Below are 21834 nucleotides of genomic sequence, written 5' to 3'. Positions count from 1 at the left end.
TTTCAGGAAACTTCAAAAATAGAAGGTGCCCCTCAATCCAAGCCAACATTTTCAGAGCACAATGCTGCTTCCGCCGCCTACCTATCGCCTACGCTGTACCTGACAGAATAAATGCCTTCGATGAGTGTCCAGTGAACAAACATACCCCAAGAGGAGGAGGGGATCAGAGCACAGAGGCAACAGAGGAGAAGAGATCACAGGAGCGCAGATCAGGGCACAGAGGCAACAGAGGAGAAGACATGAGAGCACAGAGGCAACAGAGGAGAAGAGACGAGCACAGAGGCAACAGAGGAGAAGAGATGAGAGCACAGAGGCAACAGAGGAGAAGAGATGAGAGCACAGAGGCAACAGAGGAGAAGAGACGAGAGCACAGAGGCAACGGAGGAGAAGAGACGAGAGCACAGAGGCAACAGAGGAGAAGAGATGAGAGCACAGAGGCAACAGAGGAGACGAGGTCAGAGCACAGAAACAACAGAGGAGAAGAGATGAGAGCACAGAGGCAGCAGAGGAGAAGAGATGAGAGCACAGAGGCAACAGAGGGGAAGAGATGAGAGCACAGAGGCAACAGAGGAGAAGAGATCAGAGCACAGAGGCAACAGAGAAGAGATTAGAGCACAGAGGCAACAGAGAAGAGATTAGAGCACAGAGGCAACAGAGGAGAAGAGATGAGAGCACAGAGGCAACAGAGGAGAAGAGATGAGAGCACAGAGGCAACAGAGGAGAAGAGATGAGAGCACAGAGGCAACAGAGGAGAAGAGATGAGAGCACAGAGGCAACAGAGGAGACGAGGTCCAAGCACAGAAGCAACAGAGGAGTAGGGAGCAGAGATCAGAGGAGCAGAGATCAGAGATCAGAGGAGCAGAGATCAGAGGAGCAGAGATCAGGGGAGCAGAGATCAGGGGAGCAGAGATCAGAGGAGCAGAGATCAGAGGGGCGCAGACCAGAGCCGCAGCCAGCAGACCAGCGCTGGGAGTCCAGATGAGGCGTTCAGAGGGCGGGGGTCGCCTCAGCCCTCAGCAGCAGCAGCGTCGGCTCAGCAGCAGCGGAGGGAAAGTTTTCCGAAGCGGCTGCAGGGGATCCAGAGCCACCAGACCCGGGGCTCGGGCTGGGATCCAGCCAGGAAGGGATCCGGCCGAGGATGCACCCGGGGACCCGCCGCCCGCACTGCCTCCAGCCGAGCCCAGCCACCGACCCATGCGCCGGCTCCGGCGAGGGAGAGAGAGGGAGGGAGAAGAGAGAAGAGGCAGAGGGAGGGCCAGGGGGAGGAGGAAACACCGACATGGAGGGGGAGAGGGAGGGGAGACGGGAGGGTGCGGGGGGCACAAGAGGGCAACAATGCCATGGGAGACAGAGAGGAAGGAGGGAGCAGCGGGAGGAGAAAGGAGAAGGGTCCGAGGGAACACACGGAGATAAAATCAGGAGCAAGAGAGGAGAAGAGGCAGGGGGAGCAGGAAACACCGACATGGAGGGGGAGAGGGAGGGGAGACGGGAGGGTGCGGGGGGCACAAGAGGGCAACAGTGCGATGGGAGACAGAGAGAGGAAGGAGGGAGCAGCGGGAGGAGAAAGGAGAAGGGACCGAGGGGACACACGGGGATAAAATCAGGAGCGGGTGAGGGAAAGGGGAGGAGAAAGAGGCGGGGGAAAGAGAGCATTGAGAGGAAATGAGTCGGGACGAGGGGAGGGGTGGAGAAGAGAGAGAGATACGTACTGAAGAGAAAGAAACATATGAGGCAGGTAATCCGTGGAGAAGACGCCTGAAGCAGGAGGGTGAAGGAGAGGAAAGAGAGCGGAGGAAGAAAAGCAAAGACAACAAGAACGGAGGGGCGTGGCCGGGGGTCAGCGCAGGACGGACGGGGAGCAGCCACCCCCCCGCCGCCGCCCGCAGCTCCAGACAGGGGCACGAGTCTGTGATGGGAAAGTCTGGGGGTTGCATAGTGTGGGGGGGGGCGGATCAGAACCATGGGCAGAACTGGGGAACTCCACAGTACGTGGGCAATGCTCTCGGGCAGAACTGGGGGCGTCCATCATGTGTATGCATTCGGGGTGCATAATGAACAAGCACTCACCTGGGCTTCCTCCGGCGGCCGTGGTCGGCATGGAATGACAAAAACAAACCCAGAAAAAAAAAAAACTCCGCCCACCGCCGCGATGACGACATCGCAGAGGCGGAGAGCGAAAAAAATTGCGGGAACGCCCCCGAATCTGGTCCGGCCTTGACGGACAGATCCGGCTCCCAATGGCTAGCCTCCATTTATGGAGCTAGCCAATGGGAGCCGGGGGACGTTCCTGAAGCCCATATTTTAAACAATAGATTTCGCCTGCGCCGAAAAGCTGCGCAGAGCGCAGCCTTCGGCAGGCGAAACCTAAAAAGGATATACTTTGAAAATGGGCATGTGTTTCAAAGAGAAAAAAACTGGTTCTTAATGTTTGGCAGAATCTGTTTTCACAGTCTTATGGAACCGAACATTATTACCGCTTCTTGGCGTGTAATCCACGTCTACATAGCATAAGCAAAGAACGAAATGAAAAAGGGAAAAAAACACTAACTTCAGCAGCTCAAACGTAGCAGGAATACATAAAGTGCAGTATCGCGATAGAGCTAATGACACCATGATATACATTGCGTTAATTACAAAGTGACGAGGGGGCTGAACATACGCATCTGATGGGGTATTTGTTTAGAATCAAGTGCCCACCTGTTAACATACAAGCTAGATGCCAAACTTTTGCCTCAGCCTAAGTATTCCAATTTTGGCACACATGACAATACTGAAACTGAGTTATTAATCAATATGTCCAGGATCACTTATGTTTGAAGCTAGAACGCTGTGATTTGGACTCTTGTCTGCCTCTGAAATCGAAACTGCCATTTGAGTGGGGAGGTATAAGCTTTGGCAAAAAGGGGCACAACTTCACTGGGGTCACCAACGGGCCTTTGTCCACCCAGTTTCTTCCCATGTGCCAGTTTCCTGGCTCATTCTTTTGCTACAGTTGTGAGGAGGACTGTGTTTGGGACCATTGGGGCGGACATTCTTTATCAGGAATGCAAGAGGCTGCTAGTGATTGACAGGGACCAGTTGCTGGTAGCCTGCCTGCACATGGACAGTGGAGCAGCTGTCTCCGGGGTCTCTTTCTGCTTCAAGAACACACACTTTGCTCTTCCGTAAGGTAAAATTAAACGTTTATATATATTTTCACTCCTGCCAACTGCAAAGCTTCAAGTCTGTAATTAGGCCTCGTTGTTAGAACTGCAGCGGGTTTTTATGCATGGGTCACTTGTGTGTAAGCTTGTGTTTTTTGGGCACATCGGTTTTCTCCGCGGGAGAGCCAGATACTTTTTAAAAAACACTCGACGTTTTTGGTATTTCTTATTTTGCTGTAAGCACTCGCTTGTCTGCAGGATTTTAGGACGGACGAAAATGCTTTTGTTTTGTAGTGGAAGTTGCCTACTTTTAAGGAAGACCGCAGCGATTAAGAATGCATTTAAAATTGGACGTATTCGATGTGTAGGTCTGTACGAAAGTGAAAATAAATGGTTTGTTGTTGGTTTAAACTTTTTCTTTCCGTAGCATGGTGCTTTTTCGCGAGTCCCTTTCAGCTTAAGTTAATTATCACATATTCGAATGTTCATGGTGAAGTGTAATATTGAACAATTGTGCTGATTTGTGCACTTCTGCCGCGCTACCACTGCCCCTCTATTTGCCATCGTGTTCGAGGATATTTTTAGAATCTGATAACATTAAATGCACGGGTGAATTAGGGTTTTCTTGCTTTGTATATAGTTGCACCTGTTTGTGTAATACAATATATATTTGTTTATCGAGTGTATCTATCTCAGCACGGTCGTAGGAGACGTAACATTTTTGGAGGGGGGGGGGGGGGGCAGTCGGATTCCAACTTGGATCTAAAGGACAAAGCATGAGCCGAACTATCAAAATATGTAAATTGGGCAACAAATGGAAAGAAAGAATAGGATATAAACTTTAAAATGGGGGGAAAAAGTAAATGTGTTTATCATTTCTCTGTGTCTCATGTACTAAGTGACTATTGAAAGCAATGTTTTTTTAAAAACAATAAGCATCCAGGAATACCCCATGCACTGACCACGTTGCCACGAGGTAACCCAAAATGTCAGTTTGTCTTGTTCTCTATTTCTGTAGCCTATATTAGAGGTCGCAAACACATTTTCACTCTCCTTTATCACTCGTTCTTTCTCCATTTCTTATCATTCTCGTACTTTTTTGCAGGATTTTTCCTCTAAGAGTTCTGTACCTTTTTTCTTTTAAAAAAAAATGTTGTCTTGCTCTCTTGTACCCCTCCCTTTGTCATGCAGTTTTATTCCTTTCGCTGTCTCCGTTTAACTTTCCAGTATGTTAAAAGCTCAGTGCAGCCCATGGCTAGTGAAAGGAACCTCAGACATGGTAACTCATAGGCCTTCACCTATAAGGAGCTTAGTTGTCCCAGAGAATTATATAAGAACATCCTCGCCACACACTCTGAGCGGGGGCCCTCACACCCTCCCCACCATCTGTCTGAATGGCCTCTCCATGCTTATGTGAGTTCAAGTTCGTGCTCCCTTCTTGTGAGACTCAGTTCAAAGAAGTTTCTGTGTCTATATGAGAACTCCATGACTAAGAAGTTCTGTTCCAAGAATAACACTGCTCTCGCAAAATAATTCATAGGATCAATAGTGGCTAACAAAGTGGAGAGTGGAAATGCTTAATATTGAACCACCGTTTTTCGCTCTTAGCAGCATTGTCATTTGTTTGATCACTAAGGCGTTGCAGATGTGAACTAAGTATGCAAATGAGTTGTGCCCCTGCCCTGAGACCGATGCCCTGAGACAGACGGGTAACCCACGTTGAATGTCAGCCTGGTGGCACTCATAAGTGGTGCAGTGAGCAAAAAAGAGAAGTGATGGAATGCTGCCCAGTTGAACTGTCAGTAGTTCAATGTGCTGCATTTAAAGTCCCAATTTAGGTTTTACAAGAATAGAGAGTAGACACCCTTTCGCCATCTCTGTCAAAGTAAGATATCATTCTAGAGAAGGAAAGAACACTGCAGTGCCTCATCATATTGTCCCAGAAATTCATCCACCTAAACATCTGTGGCAAACTAAGGTCTTTGCAACAATGCTTTCCCCAATAGCGACAGAATGACCCAATTTTTGGTTCAGAAATTCCTAAAAGCACGTGCTCTCAGCTTGCTGGTCATGCCTCCCATTGTCCTTGTTTTTCAATTTTGGGGTAGATATGTGGAGTGACTGCATTACTTGTCCTGTGCTCAACGATGATACTATTCCCTACAAGGAGCATGGTGCGTCCTAAATTACTGAATGAAATGTTTGTCTCAAGCTAGACTAAACTGCACTGGCCTCTAGCTTTCCTTCAGGCAGCCTCAGGTCATTTCCACAGTACCATAGGGTTTAAACTGACTATACAAACATAAAAGGAAATGTTTACACCATTCCTGTATGAAGACTGCACTTATGCATTTCTGGTTTGTGTCATTCTATGTGTCATCACCCTATTGGCCAGGACATGCTGCAGAGCATTACATTTAATGGCTCCCGCACTAAGGCTCAGTGGCCCGGGTTTTATAAAATGTGCTTACTTTCTCCTTTTCAGCTCTGATTTCTCTATGATTGAAGACGTTGTAATGAAAACTTTTTTAGGCTGCCTTGAGAGATCTCTAATTGTTCGTAATGTAAAGGGCCGTTTTCTAAAACATTCATTTTTCTTAAAAGCGAGGAAATCGGCTAGTTTGATCTCTTACAAAATGGACCTTGCCACCAGAACTGCAGAATTAGGTAAGTCCTTGCTGCTTTTTATCTGCAAACGGCTGGTAAAAGCTGGTCTCCATCTTTCTACGGCTAACACTTTACCTTTGGTAAACGTAGCCCCTGTTTTAGTAGTGTTAGGAACTGGCAAATCTTTGCCTTTTGCGCTAGATGCTTTTCACCTGTGGTGTTGCCCTTGGAAAGAGCTATGGCCTAAGCAGCATTTTTGCAGACTTCAGTTTTTCATGCACATCTTAAAGTCGAAAAATGACCTCTAAAATCGATTGCTAGAAAGAACGTAGGACTGTTCTAGTTCCTTGATTTTGAACTTTATTTGCAGAGCAAGTCTAAGATACATGCTATTCTTAGACTATGTCCTGAATTCCATATAGTCTGACTTACTAGATCATGAATATTGATCTTTATAGCCCCCCTCCTACCTCTAGACTTTACTTGGTTGCAGATTTTTCTTGTCCGCGTCCAAGTAAAATGGTGCAAAGGTATTCCGTGTACCTACGCCACTCTTCTTCCAGCACATGCCCGAAAAATCTCAACATGGGCCGTACAATTCTCCGAGTACATGGTGACTTCTCCCTTACAATGCAGGACAGTGTTATTTAAGAGAGACCACATACAAAAAATGAAATGCAGAGTGATTGTGTCTTATCACGCATTATTTTTCTTAACAGTTTTTCTAGTAAAAGCCAAAAAAATGCCACTCTCGCCATGACTAAGCTGTGAGGCAAATTTTAGCCGGTCCTTTATTGAATTAGCCGTGGTCTAACCATGAAATTCGTGAAATATTTTGTGATGGTGTGATCAGCATGTTTCCTAATCATTTCAGGTGTTCCTTTCCCCTCTTGGTCAGTAGAGGGGGTTTTGAGGACATGATTTTAGACACAGCTGCTAAGTCCTTTTTAGGTCGAGCTCGACGTGCAATCAATGCAAAGCATTGATTGTCGAGTTCGACAACTATTGTCACCCGTTTCTGGGAATGTAGACACGAGTCAGACGCGTGCTTTTCCATTCTCAGTTTTGACCGCGGGAGCGCGCCTCTGAGACGCGCTTGCGCAGACGCACACACAGCCCCTGCTTTCGCTTGGCTCGCATGGACTAACGGCACACACACACACACAGCCAGCCCCCACCCCCCTGCACACACACACACAGGCGCGCGCACACATACACACGCTGCCGCAACCCCCCCTGCACACACACACACACACACACACACACACACATACAGACACGCACGCATACACACGCCGCCGCCCCCTACCCCCCCTGCACACACACCCACCCACCCCCCACCCCCTCTTACAACTAAGCCCCACTCACCTCATCGCCGCCACTCCTGACTTCTGCAGCCACCGCGGAGCCCTGCGTCACCAATGCTGCTCTCTGTCACTCCGTGGATGCGGGCTTCACGCAGAAGGTGGAGGTCCCGGCCCACGACCGGCTTCATGCTGCCGAACTTCCGGTTGCTAGTTTGCCTATGCTGTAGAAGTTCTATGCATTGGGGTTCGTGCATATTGGGTTGTCTTCTGAAACCTGGTAATTTGGGATGTTTGGGTACAGGGATGCCTTGCGCTGTGGTTCGGAGTAAACAGGTGGGTGTTTTAGGATGTGTCCTGAGCTCGTGCACGTCAGGCTGCTGGGGAACAGGTGAGCAGTGAATCGTGTGCTCGAGGCTTTAAATCAGCGCAGTATTAGCAAGAAACGCCACCACTGCGGGCCCTGGAAGCTTCCGGAATGGCGCCTCTCAATATAGCCAGCACCAAGCCGCGCTTTAAGTGCAGCTTTGAAGGGGCTCCACTCACGCGTGCCCCCGCCCCCCTTCGCCAGTTGCCGCTGCCTAGGGTGGCGCCTGACGTGCCCCTGGCACCTATTCACCGCGTCCAATGAAAAGACCTCTGCTTCCTTCGTTGCAGGCAATTATTTCCCCCCTTATTTTCAGGAACCATAGAATTGCAATCATTCCGTTACTTTTATAGCGCTGCGCTGGTACAAGCCGCATAGGGTTTTATGAATGCAGCTAAATTATATATTCCCTCCTCCCCCTCGCTCTCTCTAGCTCTCCGTCTCTCCCACGCACCCCTGCCTCCCCCAGCTCTCTCTGACTCCCACTCATCCTCTCCTCTCCCTTCCTGCCTCTCTCTTGCTCATTCCACCGCCCACACGCGCTCACCGCCTCTCTGCCCCCAACCTGTCCACCTCCTCCAGCCCCCACTCCCGCTCTTTCTCTATCATTGCGGTTTGCTCTAAACATGGCAGGAACTCAAAGCCACAAATCTTTAAACACAAATTCACTGACACACACAGACAAGTAAAATGCATGCACACACAGGCAATTATAAATACATACATTCATACAGATGCTAACATGCAACCCACACCATGCACAGTTACCCCAATACACGCACACACAAGCACAAACCCACACGTTCATGCAGTTACATTCATTACTGTTACATATATGACCGCACAACCACTCACGCACATATGAGCTAATTCAGACATGTACAGATATAAAAAAAATAAAGCAACGACAGACAGATACATGTAACAATTGACATAACGTGCACACAAGCACAAAAGCACTCGCGCACAGGCAACAAATGGAGACACAAACAGAGAAAACACAAAATACAGACATATGATTCCATAGATAAACAGCAACGGTTGCTGTTTATCTATGCTGCAACACACACATGCAACCGCAAGCAGACACGCAGCACACCTACACTACAGCACATCACAAAGTGTGTTATATTATGGCATGCTCTGCGCGTGTTTTTATAATACATTTCCACCCCAGCATCAATCTGTGCAACCATTCAACAACAACTGGTTCAAATATGTTCTCTCAATGTTTCAAACTTTATTACAAATGTCACAAAAAGATGTTAATATTTAACTTCTGTTCTTGGATTTTCGTCACAATAAAATACACTGAACATAATCTTCACAAAAGTTATTTACAAAAGTTTAAGCTATTGCCATTATAAATTAAAATCCCTTTTATTTAAGTATTAATTATTTTAAAAAATTAAGCCATTGTAAGTTGTAATATTAATACAGCTAAGTCACGTAAATACAAAACATGTTGCATTACAAATGCTATAGGTGTCACATTTGCGAAAGTTATAACTATTGGCATTGTAAATGACAAAGCTATTAATTTAGCTATTTTCAAAACCAACACATAAATAAAAAAAATTGTCATTTACAAGACCAATAGCTCGAACTTTCCTAATGCGAGACCTATTGCATTTCAAATGCTTGTTGCTTTTTACGCATTCTAGACTGAGAGTGCATTCTTAAGAAAACAGATGAGCAGACTCTGTAGTGCCAAAGAGTCGTCGCTATACATCACATGCTCGTTTTGGTCCAATTTAAATACTTCTAAAATTAGTGAAATGTTTTGACCTAAAAGCTTTTAGAAGTGATTTTTTTCGCAAAAAACAGACCTATTTAACAAAGTTATATGACCAGTGTTAGACCTGGCATCATTGGCGTGGGTCTCCCTTCCCCTGTGACTCTTCCTGCCTTGTATGTTGGCTGGATGTAGATGTTCTGGGCGCCGTGCCACTGCTAATCACTGCTACAGCGCAAATGCTCCTTGTATATAAATGACTAAGGATAACTCTAATGCTTACATCTGTATATCCTGTTTGTTAAGGATTTCTTTCTATCACCCGATCCGGCCCTAGGAACCCGATATGAACTTCGAGTTTGATATGTTTATGCTCAGGCCAGGGAGGGCCACCTTTTAGTAAACACCGTTTAGGTACCATATGTTATGAAATGTGTTTTCTGATAACGTGGTAGTTTCTTGTCTAAAGCTTTACTGCGGGCTGTTGCGTGTATGCGTATTGGCCGTCTGGTTTTGGAGCAGCAGGGCCAGCTGGGTCAGACCTGGCTGGAGAGAGAGATTGGTAGTCCAAGTGTGGGGAGGGTTGACTCTTTGATCCGAGCAGGGCAGAGCCTGGCAAGGTGAATGATGGCTCCACCTCCCACTGGGTGCCTGATAGCAGACCCCCTCATTCTCAAAGGGCAGGATGTCGCTTCATAAACCAAGTGCTCCCCGACCCCACCGAACTGGTTCTGACTGGGGTCAGTGGTTTGCAACCTTAGAGAACAAAGACTTTTTAGGTATAAAATGCTGCGCTGGAACTTTGGCCAGGGGTTCCTTCTGGATGTCAAGACAAAACCCTGTCCGAGTGAACAGAGGAAAGGACTTTGCAACTTTCACCCAGCTTGCCGAAGAAACTACCCGAGGGCCTAAATCGTTAGAACCTCCTGCCGAAGTCTCAGGGACGTTAGACATCACCCAGTCAGCCGTCGGAATTCCTGTGCGAGGAGTTGTGCTTGCAGGTGAGGCTCCTGTCGAGTAATCTGGAGCCTCTAGTTCTACTGTAAGGACCGCGGACTGGGCATCTTCTTAACTTTTACTAAACCTGTGCGGGACGCTGCAGCTAAGAGAGAGCTGCTGCCGCTGCGAGCCCGCACGGGTCTGAGCTGAGGTCTTCTAAACGTTTGCGGAACCTGTGCGGGCCGCTGAAGCGAAGAGGGAACTGCCGCCGCTGAGCGCCCACCTGACTCTGAACCTTTGAACCTCTGCAGCTAAGACGAGAGCTGCCACCGCTGAGAGCCTGCCTAAATCTGTACCCTACCAACCGTCCGCAGGATCCGTGTGGACCACCGGTGAGAGCCGCCGGAAACTGCACCATCGTGTGACCCGCCGCAGCCGAGAGAGAGCTGTTGCCGCTCAGTGTCCACACTCTTTGCTACAGTGCACCATCGTGATTTGACCCCTGGGTACTGCCCCAGCCTAGAGAGAGCTGTAGCCGGTGAGTGTCCACACCCTTTGCTACTGTGCACCATCGTGATTTGTGCCGTGGGCCGCCGCAGCCGAGAGGGAGCTGTAGACGCTGAGTGCCCACACCCTTTTGCTTCTGTGCACCATCGTGATTTGCTGTGTGGGCCGCCACAGCTAAGGGAGCTGCAGCTGCTGAGTGCCCACCACCCTTTGCTACTGTGCACCATCGTGATTTGCCGTGTGGGCCGCCGCAGCCAAGAGAGAGCTGTAGCCACTGAGCGCCCACACACCTTGCTACTGTGCATCATCGGGATTTGTTGTGTGGGCCGCCGCTGCTGAGGGAGTGCTGTAGCCACGGAGCGCCTGCCCCCTTGACAACTTTGCATCCCTTTGGAACTGTCCTGTGGTCCGCCGCAGCTAAGAGTGCTGCGGCCGCTGTGCGCCGACCACGGAGCTACACGACGAGAGTCCTCCCCACCTACAACCCGGGCAGCCGCGTGCTGCTGAGAGCCGGCCTGTCGCCGAGTGCCCGCATCATTGTGGGTGCACGCTGCGGACTTCTGTAGCCCCGTCTTGTGGCCACTGGGAGTCCACCTGTCACCGACTCTGCTTCTTCGAGAAGCTGCGTGCTGTCTCCCCTTACAACGGCAGGTACCTGGTGCGCAACGGTCCGCGTAGGCCCATCCCTGAACTCAGTCAGTGTTACGCTTTGGTGAATACGTTGTTATCTCTTTGAGTTCCTACAGGTTGACGTGAATTGTTGTTGTTGAAACGCTTTGAGAGTTTTGAGATAAACTGTTAGATAAAGACATTATTTTTCTATATCTACCTGAGTTGTGTCCTTTTTTTGGTGTAATTACTGCCTTATTGTACATGGTCATAAATGCTTCACAAACTGCCTCTGAGATAGGCCTAAATGCTCGTGCTATGTTACCACCGGGTTGAGCAGGGGTTGTCAAAGGGGGTGACCCACTTGCCCTGACTTAGGAAGAAGGGTCCCTATTTGGACAGTGGCGCCAGCCAGTGCCAACTAGAGACCTCCATTTCTAACAACCAGACTGTCAGTTTTTAGCCAAAAAGTTGCTCTTTAACTTAATATTTTTCCCTCCTAACTGTACTTTTAATGTGCAATTCGGTAATCTGTCTTTTCTTTAAATTTTGCCACTTATGCAGATTCAGTTATCTTTGTAAATCTGTTTCCACAAAAGTTTTTTCCATGAGATCCTTTCACAGTAGCCACAGTGGTTCTATTCGCACCCACACACTGTAACGTCCTTTTATTATTTATTGTTTAATTCTTTTATCTCTGTAACAGGCTTTCATGGCTATATGTTGATTAGATTTATGTTCTCTTCTTGCTTTGTCTTTGGTGCATGCTCCCTGTAACGGTCCTGCCGATTGTCTCTCTGATCAGTAATCAGGAGTTTCCAGCTCGTGCTATTTAGCATTCTACATAGAGGGAGAAAGAGCCTTACTCCCATAAATTGTTTACATCATGATCCAAGGTGGTGCCCAGTCCAGAGTCTACTACTCGTTGTGGTTTGTGCCCGCTGTAAGTTTGTGCACTGAACAGTTGATATTGTATGTTACACGTGTTCTTTTACATCTGACTGTTGTGGTGCTAAGTAGTTAATGTGTGGCCAAGTTCAGTGAATGTTCTTTATATCTCTTCTGTTTAGGCTGTTTGCCCGCTCTTTGCTAAAGATGGCTGCTAAGAACCCTGTGTTGAACAGACTGGAGCAGAGGGCATCGGAGGCGGACCAAGTTATTGAGTACCTAAAGCAACAAGTCGCCCTTCTAAAAGAGAAAGCAAGTATGTCTCACTCTAGTTTACCATTTGCATATGCTCACCTGTTGGCTGTTTTTGACATGATAGACACATTGGCTTTTTATGAACTTTGTCTAAATCCATCCTTCATGACGTATAGGTCTTTCTATACCCAATGATGCACAGTTTATTGTTATAAACCATTTTCCGTGGTACAATGAGCTAACACCACACCAACTGTCCAAAAATGCCTCACATCTCCGGAAGTAAGTTGAGTACCATTAGTCCTTATAAATAACTGTGGGGAAAACCTCCTCTCTGGATATGCCCTCCAGATAAGATATGGTACTTTTTGTATAAACCTCCCTCAAAAATGTGACCAGTAACCACCTGGAATCAACATCTACTAAAAGAAGAGCATTCTTCAATTCACTCCTTTCACCAGATAAAGGTGAAAAAAGAATCTAAGCAAATGGTACTCCATGCCTTGGATCCTCGATGGCCCAAATTCAGTTTGCACACGTTTGGAATCTCCTCTCACTTTCCCTACAAACAGTGCAGCTTTCAACCCACTTTGTGGTTTGATCATCTACTCCTGGTTGTCAAATATTTTCCTTTAATCTCCTTTTAGTTAGCATTTGGCCAAGATGTCCCTCATGGGGTTTTCCCATGGTCCTTTTCCTCAAGTTTTCAGGGGGAACAAATTTATCATTCAACATACCATTCCAACCACCTAAAGTCAGTTCATCAAGAATCTTGATAAAATGCCTCACTTTGGCTCTCTCCCAGCACCCACCTTCAATCATCATGTGTTAATTACTTCTTTCAAAACATAATTAGCTTCTATGTCCTCACTCCATTTCAAGTAAAAGCACCACAGCCACACTCCATTTCAGACATCCTAAACACAGAACCCTCTTGTTATTTTGCCAACACAGCTTCTCTGTCCACATCTTTCCAATTTAATGACTGACGATAAAGACCGTCTGCCTGGGCATTCCGCCAACCATGGATATATTTATCCCTACACTGATACTCTTGCAATCTAGAAGAAAATCTTGCCAATTTTGCTGAGCTCTTTCTAGATCCACCTGGTGTCAACACCTTAATTAATCATCTGTACAAAGTTCAAATGTCAAACTCCATAAATAAGTTCTGAAGTACTCTACGCTCCATGCCTCAGTTACCGCCTCTCGCTTGCTGACGGTCAGCAAGCGCAATGCAAAAGCTACCGTCTTCTCCACACTCCCATGTAACTGGGACAAAACAGATCCTACAACACACACACTTGCAACCACAGTCAATGTAGTTTTTAAGTGAGTGTGGAAGGGCACCAAATAGAATCATCATGCTGGTGGATCTGATAATAAGCACTCTTGATATCCAATTTACGTCCATCGCCTATCCGGGTTATAACCACAGGTGAGACTCCACTAGAAGCTTCCACAGACTCGATGATACCCTCCTTCAACATGTCCTCCATCATTCTTTTAACCACACTTCTTACTACTGCCAGTTCTCTTCCCAACTTGTGTTTGACCGAAATGGCTCTGTGTTTAACAACAATTCTGTGCACATATTCCCTCAGTCGACCCAACTCCTCTTTGAAAATGTCTTTGGCACCATTAAGAATATCATCAATGCCAACTAGTCTACCATCATATTAACCTGATTGGGGGCATGCAGATTAATCACAATATGTAAATCATACTGATGCACCTAATCTAGTATTGGTGGTCCATCATCTGCAATGTACACTTTCCCTTCAATTTTCAGACCATCCACTCACACACATACTTTTCGGAACAGTAGTATACAAGTACCCCGAGTCTACCATAAAGTCAACATTTCTTCCCTTCTGTAGAAATAGTGCTTTAGGTCGAGTCTTCCTTCCCTTGTCATTTCCCTCCCTCCTTAAACTTAAACCACAATACTCCTGTTTTCTCTCCAATTCTTCTGTAACAGCAGTTTGTGACATATTGCTATCTTTACACATGCAAGCAAAATTTCCTTTATGGCCATATTTCTTACTCTCATTGTTGACCACATAGCATGTTTTTGACTCCCCAGAATGAAAACTACTGCCACATCTATAACAAACCTTAGTAGTGAGTTTGACATTGGTGCCCCCTTTATGAGATTTACTAAAAGTCTTACTTACAAAATCCACAGCAGCATATTTTGGCTTCCTTGTACACATCCAGTATAGGTTGATCCTTAAGGCCCCATGCTTCGGGAAGAAATTAAAAAATCTGATTGCTTTTAAGTTTCATTAGGAAAAAAAGGTAGCGTTTTTATTCCTCTCAGGTCTTAAGTCTTGACCATCAAGAGCTATAAGATAGTTTTCAAATAGGTCTCTCAGGTCTTCCCATTGCATAGCTGGGGAACCTTGGTGTGCCAAGGAAATAAAAAGAGGAGAAATAATCGAAGAAGATTGCATAGTAATGTAGCTCTAGAAATACTGGTCAGGTCACTGAAATGTAAATAAGTACTGTTTCTATTTTACTTTCACTTGAACCCATACGAAGTAAGGTACTTTCCTGAAATTTCACCTGGTGTTCTGTGGTGTGCCGTGTATGTGGAGGACTCTGTAAATGATGCCACACAGCGAGTAACTGATCGGCTTCATTCGTGCCAGCCTTGCAGTTCCTTTGTGGCCGATGGCGTAGACAGATGTGCACTATCCTTGCACTGCGCACGCACCAGGCTCACAATTCCTTTGTGGGTGATAGTGCAGATGGAGAACTGTGCAGAGCTCGTGGCTGCCTCTCTCTAGTGGCTGCTTGCGACTGTCCAAACACGGCAAGGGCTTTTGCGCACAGTCGCACTAAATCAATTTTCTTTACAGCACAGCATAAATTATATACAAAGATACTCCTCATGTAAGGTTCTCTGAGGTAACGCGTTGAGTAGGCACCAAATGTGGCACTGACCAGGAGTCCAGAAGCACATGCAAAGTAGAGTCAGTGGGTCTGTGTGTCTAACACCTCTCAGGCTGTATGGTTAGCAAATTGTCACCAAAATGATGTAGTGAAGAACACAATGCTGACCGCGAAGATGATTAAGGAAGTCTTTAATGAGCACATTCTGCAGTGCGTGGTCCCCTCTTACCAGGCACGATCCAACTGACAAAAGTAGAATCTCCACTCCGGAGGACACAGCAGAACACATAAAATACAAGGTTCCAAATTACCCCTTAAATCAAAACACCTGCTTAACCCATCATATAAATACCTCATCCCAATGACTGAGCCATTGGTACAGCATGCATTTCTTATCTCCACATGGATTGACAGCAAGCCAAAAGGCCAGCTCTCCAAGAGACGTCTGTGTTGATAACCTCCAACTTTAAGTTAGCAGAAGGGACACCGGGAGCACACTGAACAAGTTGGAATACCCAACCACGTACAAAGTCGGAAACAATAGGAAAAATAAATATACACTAAACTAACTGAGTCTAACATTCGATTGCTAAATTAATCTAGGATATAATATACAAACACAGGTTGAGGCTAAGGGTCACAAGACTTAATCCGCCAGGGAACACTCGCCTTTTGGTTTAACCCTCCTTTAACATTTAAGATGCTATTGACTTCAAAAGACTGAAGCCCCACAGTGGCTCTATGGTGACTCCATGCTGTTGTGCTGTAAAACACTTTGCTAAATAGTTCTCATTGTGAAGTAAGATTTTGTACTGAAGATCTGTGCACTTAATTAAGCATTTAGATTTAACAGTCCAGTGTAAATGTAGTATAATATTGCGTGCAAGTTTATGGTAATGACACAGAAGAGAAAAGCGATATGGTAATTGCATGAAAAGTGTTGCATATGTAAGCCTTCCATTTAAAAAAAGCACTTGTTACTTAATTTATACTTTTCATGCCGACTGTTGGTGCAATGCCCTCTGTGCCGGTTTGACATTCTTGGTTGGCTTTGTCACAAAAGCCTTCCAGTGAAACCTGAACACCAATGCTCCCTCCCCAACATGTGTGGAAAAGTATAAATTTTTAATCTTTCGACTTGCTGACAATCTTTAGAGTTGCTACTTAATGCAACATGCTGATTTTAAAATAGTGATGTACAATTGATCAAGAATTGTTTAATAAAGTTTTACAGGCATCTCAGCGAGAAGAAAAAAAGCTGCGGGTGGAAAATGCTAAACTGAAGAAGGAAATTGAAGTACTGAAAGAGCAGCTGACTCAAACCGAAATCCAGAACGGAGGTAATGTGGAGGAAAAGTAGAACAGTTCACATGCAGTATCTAGAATATTTTAAATGAAGGAAATGGTGGGATATTTTATGGTACCCGAATTCCCCTTCCCCAACAGACAAAAAATGAGTCCAACCACCACTTTCAAATGATTCGATTCCTCAAGATAAGTAATTGCCACACAAACTGTTCAATACATTCTGTTCAGATTTGGCTAATTTCCAGTACTGTCTGCAAATAGAAATGAGAGTCAAGGTATCCTAAGCTGGATGGGTGCATGAGAGGCAGGGACGTAGGAATCCACAGAGATCTGCTCCATTTAGCTCCACCTCTCAGATGAGAGAAACTGAATAATCGTTAAGATGAGCAGACTCGGGCACTCGGCAGCATCCCATGAATACGGAACAAAACCCCTTCAGGTTGTAAAATACACTTTTTTTTCTTAGTTTCATATACTTGTTCTGCAGTTTCTATAACTTGCATATTCTTGTTTAGCAGAGGGGGTAAAATGTCCTGTAGAATACCCTAACACCTCGTTCGAGGGTGGAGTAGAGGCTGAAACATATTAACCTCTACGAGTGGGGCTGGTTGAACCCCACATTTTAAATCTACCCTTGGGGACTTATTAAAATGACACTAGTCCACCAATAGGGAGTTTTAACTCAAATCTCACTTCATTCCCCTTTGCAATCAGGCCTTGTCTCCTAATATTCCTTCCTTTGCTGATCACTAGTTCCCCAGAAAACTCATCTGAAGCTCTCCAAAATTTGGGGAGCAGCTTTCATCTGGAACAAACTGAAGACTGGTGCCAGGAGGGGTACACAGCGAAGCATGATGTCACCCGACAGATGGATGAGAGCCTTCCGTCCCTAACACAAAAGTACCTTTTGACTCTTGTTTCTATTTGCAGACAGTACAGCTGTGCTGATTAAGTGTTTTTAAGAGGAAATGCTGCCTGCCTTTTTCATTGTATGGATTGGTCAGTGTCGGAGAAATACATCTTCTGACATGCACTTAAATAATGCACAAGTTAATGAGGCCTAAAATGTTATTATTTGAAAGGGTAGAGGATACTAATACCTCTTTAGAAAATGTTTCTGATAGCTATTTGCACCCTCTTGTACCTAGATTATACAAGACCTTAACTATCTTCACATTCTTTTTTGCCTAACATGTACCAATTTTTTTCATTAAGAAATTTATCAGTGATGCATTGCCAATATACTACTAGTTTCACACTACAGTTTTTATAACAAATACCTATGTGATACTGCTACAGACTAAACATCGAGAAGGAGCGCACAGTACAGTTTAAACAATAGAATTATGCAGTAATGTTACTTTTTGTTCTTTAACCATGTGGTATCCTTCATAAGGGTGAGAAGCATTGGGAAAGCCAATTCGGTTTGGCTTGCTTTTGGAGTTGTGAAATAAACCCTGCTGCTTTGAACAAAAAAGCAGTAAATTATAGCTTTGTGTAGCTAGTGCATATTTGAGACCATGAGTTTAATGTGTAATTATTCAGTGTACTTTTGAAATGTAAAGTAGTCCCTCATGCATTACGAAGCAAGGGCTTTTTATGAGGTGGAAGGATACACCAAACATTCAATACCATCATGTGGGAGAGACATACTCTTCTGGACTGAGTCAAAACCTGCTCCATGTATATTATAAACAGTTGGTGACAATAGGCATTGTTGAAAGGCTGACCTAAAATTAGGTACACATGATAATGCCCCCTCGGAGCAGGGGTGTCAATCTTTTTTTCTGTTTCTGAAGTGTAACTGATCAAATGATTGGTCGGTTTCCTTCCTAATTTATTTTTGCTCATGTAACTCCAGCATGTTAGCATTTTGTTCAGCTGTCTCGACTGTGCTTCTGTCTCTAGCCTTCAAGGACTATTTTACTGGCAACTTAACCGTGCTGTCACAATAAAACCTTACATCTTTGTGTAGGATTTGGCGAGATCTAGCTTGATCATACATAGATGTCAGCAATTGTTTAGAGCATTGCTCGTACCCCTTTCTCTGGCTTTAGATATCTGATCATAATCACCCAGGTTATTACATTTTTTGTATATGTAATCTGAATCATTAGGTTCCCTATATTGCAGGATCTCTTCACGTATCATATCCCACTTGTACATTGATGGTGATATTTACTTGAATAGCTATTTAAGTAGCAGTAGTAGCTCTTAAGGTTCCGACTATGTTGAGGAAATGCATTTTTAGCAGTCACATTGGAACAGTTTGTTTTCTATGGGTTTTCTCTTACCATTGCTGAACAGAAAATAATCCGATGCCCAACGTCAAAGCTCAGAACAGCATTTGAAATGTACAGATATTCCTTCTTTAGTTTAAGATCTTTTTCGGTATTTTGCAAAATATGGCCTTTAAAAGGCAATTACTAATTGCAATTTCTAAGACTTTCCAAATCTAATCTGAATTTTGCTGTGAAACACCTGACTTGTGTCTTTTAGAAACGAGCTTCGCCACCAAATTGCCTTATTTTCTGCACTTAGTGCAATCTTTGAATAACCTTATCATATGACCTTTTAATTTTCAGTGAAACAGGTCGCTCTTCCAACCAGTGCTTCAGTGCCCATCAGCCGAACAACTGCAGCACCTGAGCAACTGAAGCGGCCGGAACCTGTAATGCCCTCTGTCCCGGTTACCAAAGATCATAACAAAGATGGTTGTAGTGAAGAGAAGAAAAAAAGAGAGAAACCTGAAAAAAAAGGTATCACCTTCACACCTCAAGCCTGTGTTTCAGACTTATTTTATATTCCCTTGCTGTGGTTATCTACAAATAGTAGAAAGTACAGTTGTAGTTTTATTCTTAACAATTCTAATTGCGTCGGTTTTGTTTTCAGTAGTGACTCTGTACGCATGTCTGTTAGTATACTGTCTGCAGCTCTTTTGTGTGTGTATATATATATATATATATATATAACGCCTAACGGAGTATCAAGTAATGGAATAAAAATCCGGTGATCTTCCTGCTTACCCCTACTGTGGCCTCCATTTCTTTCGCTGAAAGAAGTCATTATATATATATATATAAATATAGCTCGTGTAGCTAAACGCGCTTCCAAAGTGACAACAATGTTCAAAACTGGAGCTAAATCTGATGAAACTCCTGGCACCGCCGCGACATCTGCGACAAATGAAAGCACTGTAAAACAACAACTGAATGTTTTGGAAAAATTATATAAGAAAGAAATTAACAAAAGCTGGGAAGTCATAGCCCTTGAGAAATATCTGGAAGTGAAGCGGATTCCTCGGGGTCTAAGAATATTTACGATGCCCACGCATTTTGAAGTAAAAAAATCACTAATTGATGAATGGATAGATAACAACACACAATGCTCGCTCAATATGATGCGCATTCTAGTGAAACATGCGCGTATTGAAGGGGATGAGATTACACAGAAAATAAAAGATTTGGAGGACAAATTATCCAAAGAAACCAATCAGGATGAAGTAGTCAAGTTACGCAAAGATATGGAAACAAGATTAGATGCCTACGAAAGTGAGGTCGAGGAGCGCAAAGAGCGCAAATTCCATCGAGATGAGCAGGACTACATTCACGGCAGAATTTTGACATTTGCCAGAAAATACGATACCCTGAAGAAGAACTACCCCACGCAAAAATTAATGTCGAGTGCAAGTGAATCCAGCATCAGTGATGATGGCTCAGCACGCAGTACATACCAGACAAAAAACTTGTCTGTTTTAGAGGAAGTCGAATTGGTCAATCTGGAGAAGAGCATTTCGAGAGGCGGAGGAAGAGGCAGGGGAAGGCGACCATACCCCAACCGAGGACGCAGAGGAAGAGGCAGGGGATTACAAAATCAAACAACCCCAGCATCAGCCACCGAAAAGTCCGGAGGGCAAGACGCAGAAAAACGCCAATACCCCCTCCGCAATCGCAATCCGAAACAAACCTAATAGTGAATCTTGCAGACTACCAACTGACAGAAACTGAGAGAAGTGTGTTGAATAAAGGACTATCATTTTGCCCGGAAGCGCATTTTGACTACACAGAGACAAGAATAGATCTGTATAAATATGTTAGAAAGTTAAAACTGGCAAAAATACATGCAGGAAAAACCATTGAAACATCTAACATTCCGGAAGAAAATATAAATGATATCACTTTCAACACCATTGCAGACATACCGGATTTGAGGAGCAGTTTCGAATCACTATTTGATCTGAATGGTACATCATTATCAGACACAGAATTGCTGGAAGAGCTACAAATAACAACAGATGAGAGACCAATCACTGGCTTGAAAAGGAAATCTAGATATTATCCTATTTTATCTCCCGGCAACAAAATCGATCTCTTCGCAGAAGCAGTAACAAAAGAAATTGACAATTTAACCAAAGTAAGGAACAAAACGCGTGAAAATCTCACAAAATCTGAGCGAGCAGCCATAAAAACATTGATGGAAAATGAGAAAATCACTATAAAGCCAGCGGACAAGGGGGGCAACATCGTGCTGATGAAAACATCTGATTACATATGTGAAGCACAGAGACAACTGAACCAAGAAAATAACTATCAGAAGTTGGAAAACAATCCATATGCAAATATGCAGAGGGAATTACAAAAACATCTGGAAGTTTGGCATGCCAAAGGTCTAATAGATGACGATGAAAAAAAGTATTTAACAATTGACCATCCAATAATACCCTGTATATATTTTCTCCCGAAGATTCATAAAACCTTGAACCATCCTCCTGGGAGACCAATTGTTTCAGCGTGTGGGTCACTATATGAGAACGTTTCCAACTATGTGGATAAATTCTTAGCCCCTGTTGCACAAAGTCTTCCTTCATATATTAAGGATACTGGGGACTTTCTGAGAATACTGATGAATGTAGATTGGAACCCAGAATATTTATTAGTCACCATCGATGTAGTCTCACTCTACACTTCAATCCGTCATGAGATCGGGATGCAAGCTGTAGAGTACTACCTGAAACAACGCAGCATTAATTATCTGGAACATTCACAAATGCTGATCAAAATGATTGACTTATGTTTGAAAAATAACGTGTTTTTCTTTGACAAACAGTTATTTAAACAAATCTGTGGCACGGCCATGGGCATTTCTCTATCTCCCAACTATGCGAACATTACAATGGGGTGGTGGGAGAAGACTGTGGCGTGGAATGAGGAGAATCAACATGATTTGGACCGAATAATATTGTGGGTGCGTTACATCGACGACCTCTTTATTATT

The 21834-nt window shown here is 44.6% G+C and overlaps 1 protein-coding gene across 3 annotated transcripts in view; it reads left to right on the top strand.

The window, feature by feature from the left end:
- Positions 1-21834, top strand: part of AIMP1 (aminoacyl tRNA synthetase complex interacting multifunctional protein 1) — a 165464-nt gene that overhangs the window by 26900 nt on the left and 116730 nt on the right. For 2 of the 3 annotated variants that reach the window (XM_078676603.1, XM_078676602.1), the window contains exons 2-4: positions 12282-12415; positions 16479-16592; positions 19146-19319. In XM_078676603.1, the coding sequence (XP_078532729.1) occupies positions 12307-12415; positions 16479-16592; positions 19146-19319 (397 nt within the window). In that variant the 5' untranslated portion in view covers positions 12282-12306. Of the gene's footprint in view, positions 1-3091; positions 3170-12281; positions 12416-16478; positions 16593-19145; positions 19320-21834 lie in introns of those variants that run through there. The other variant, XM_078676604.1, reaches the window with a different exon arrangement.

Source organism: Lissotriton helveticus, chromosome 2_1 (assembly GCF_964261635.1).
Source record: "Lissotriton helveticus chromosome 2_1, aLisHel1.1, whole genome shotgun sequence".
NCBI classification, from domain to species: domain Eukaryota; kingdom Metazoa; phylum Chordata; class Amphibia; order Caudata; family Salamandridae; genus Lissotriton; species Lissotriton helveticus.
This window is presented reverse-complemented; position numbering and strand designations above follow the sequence as displayed.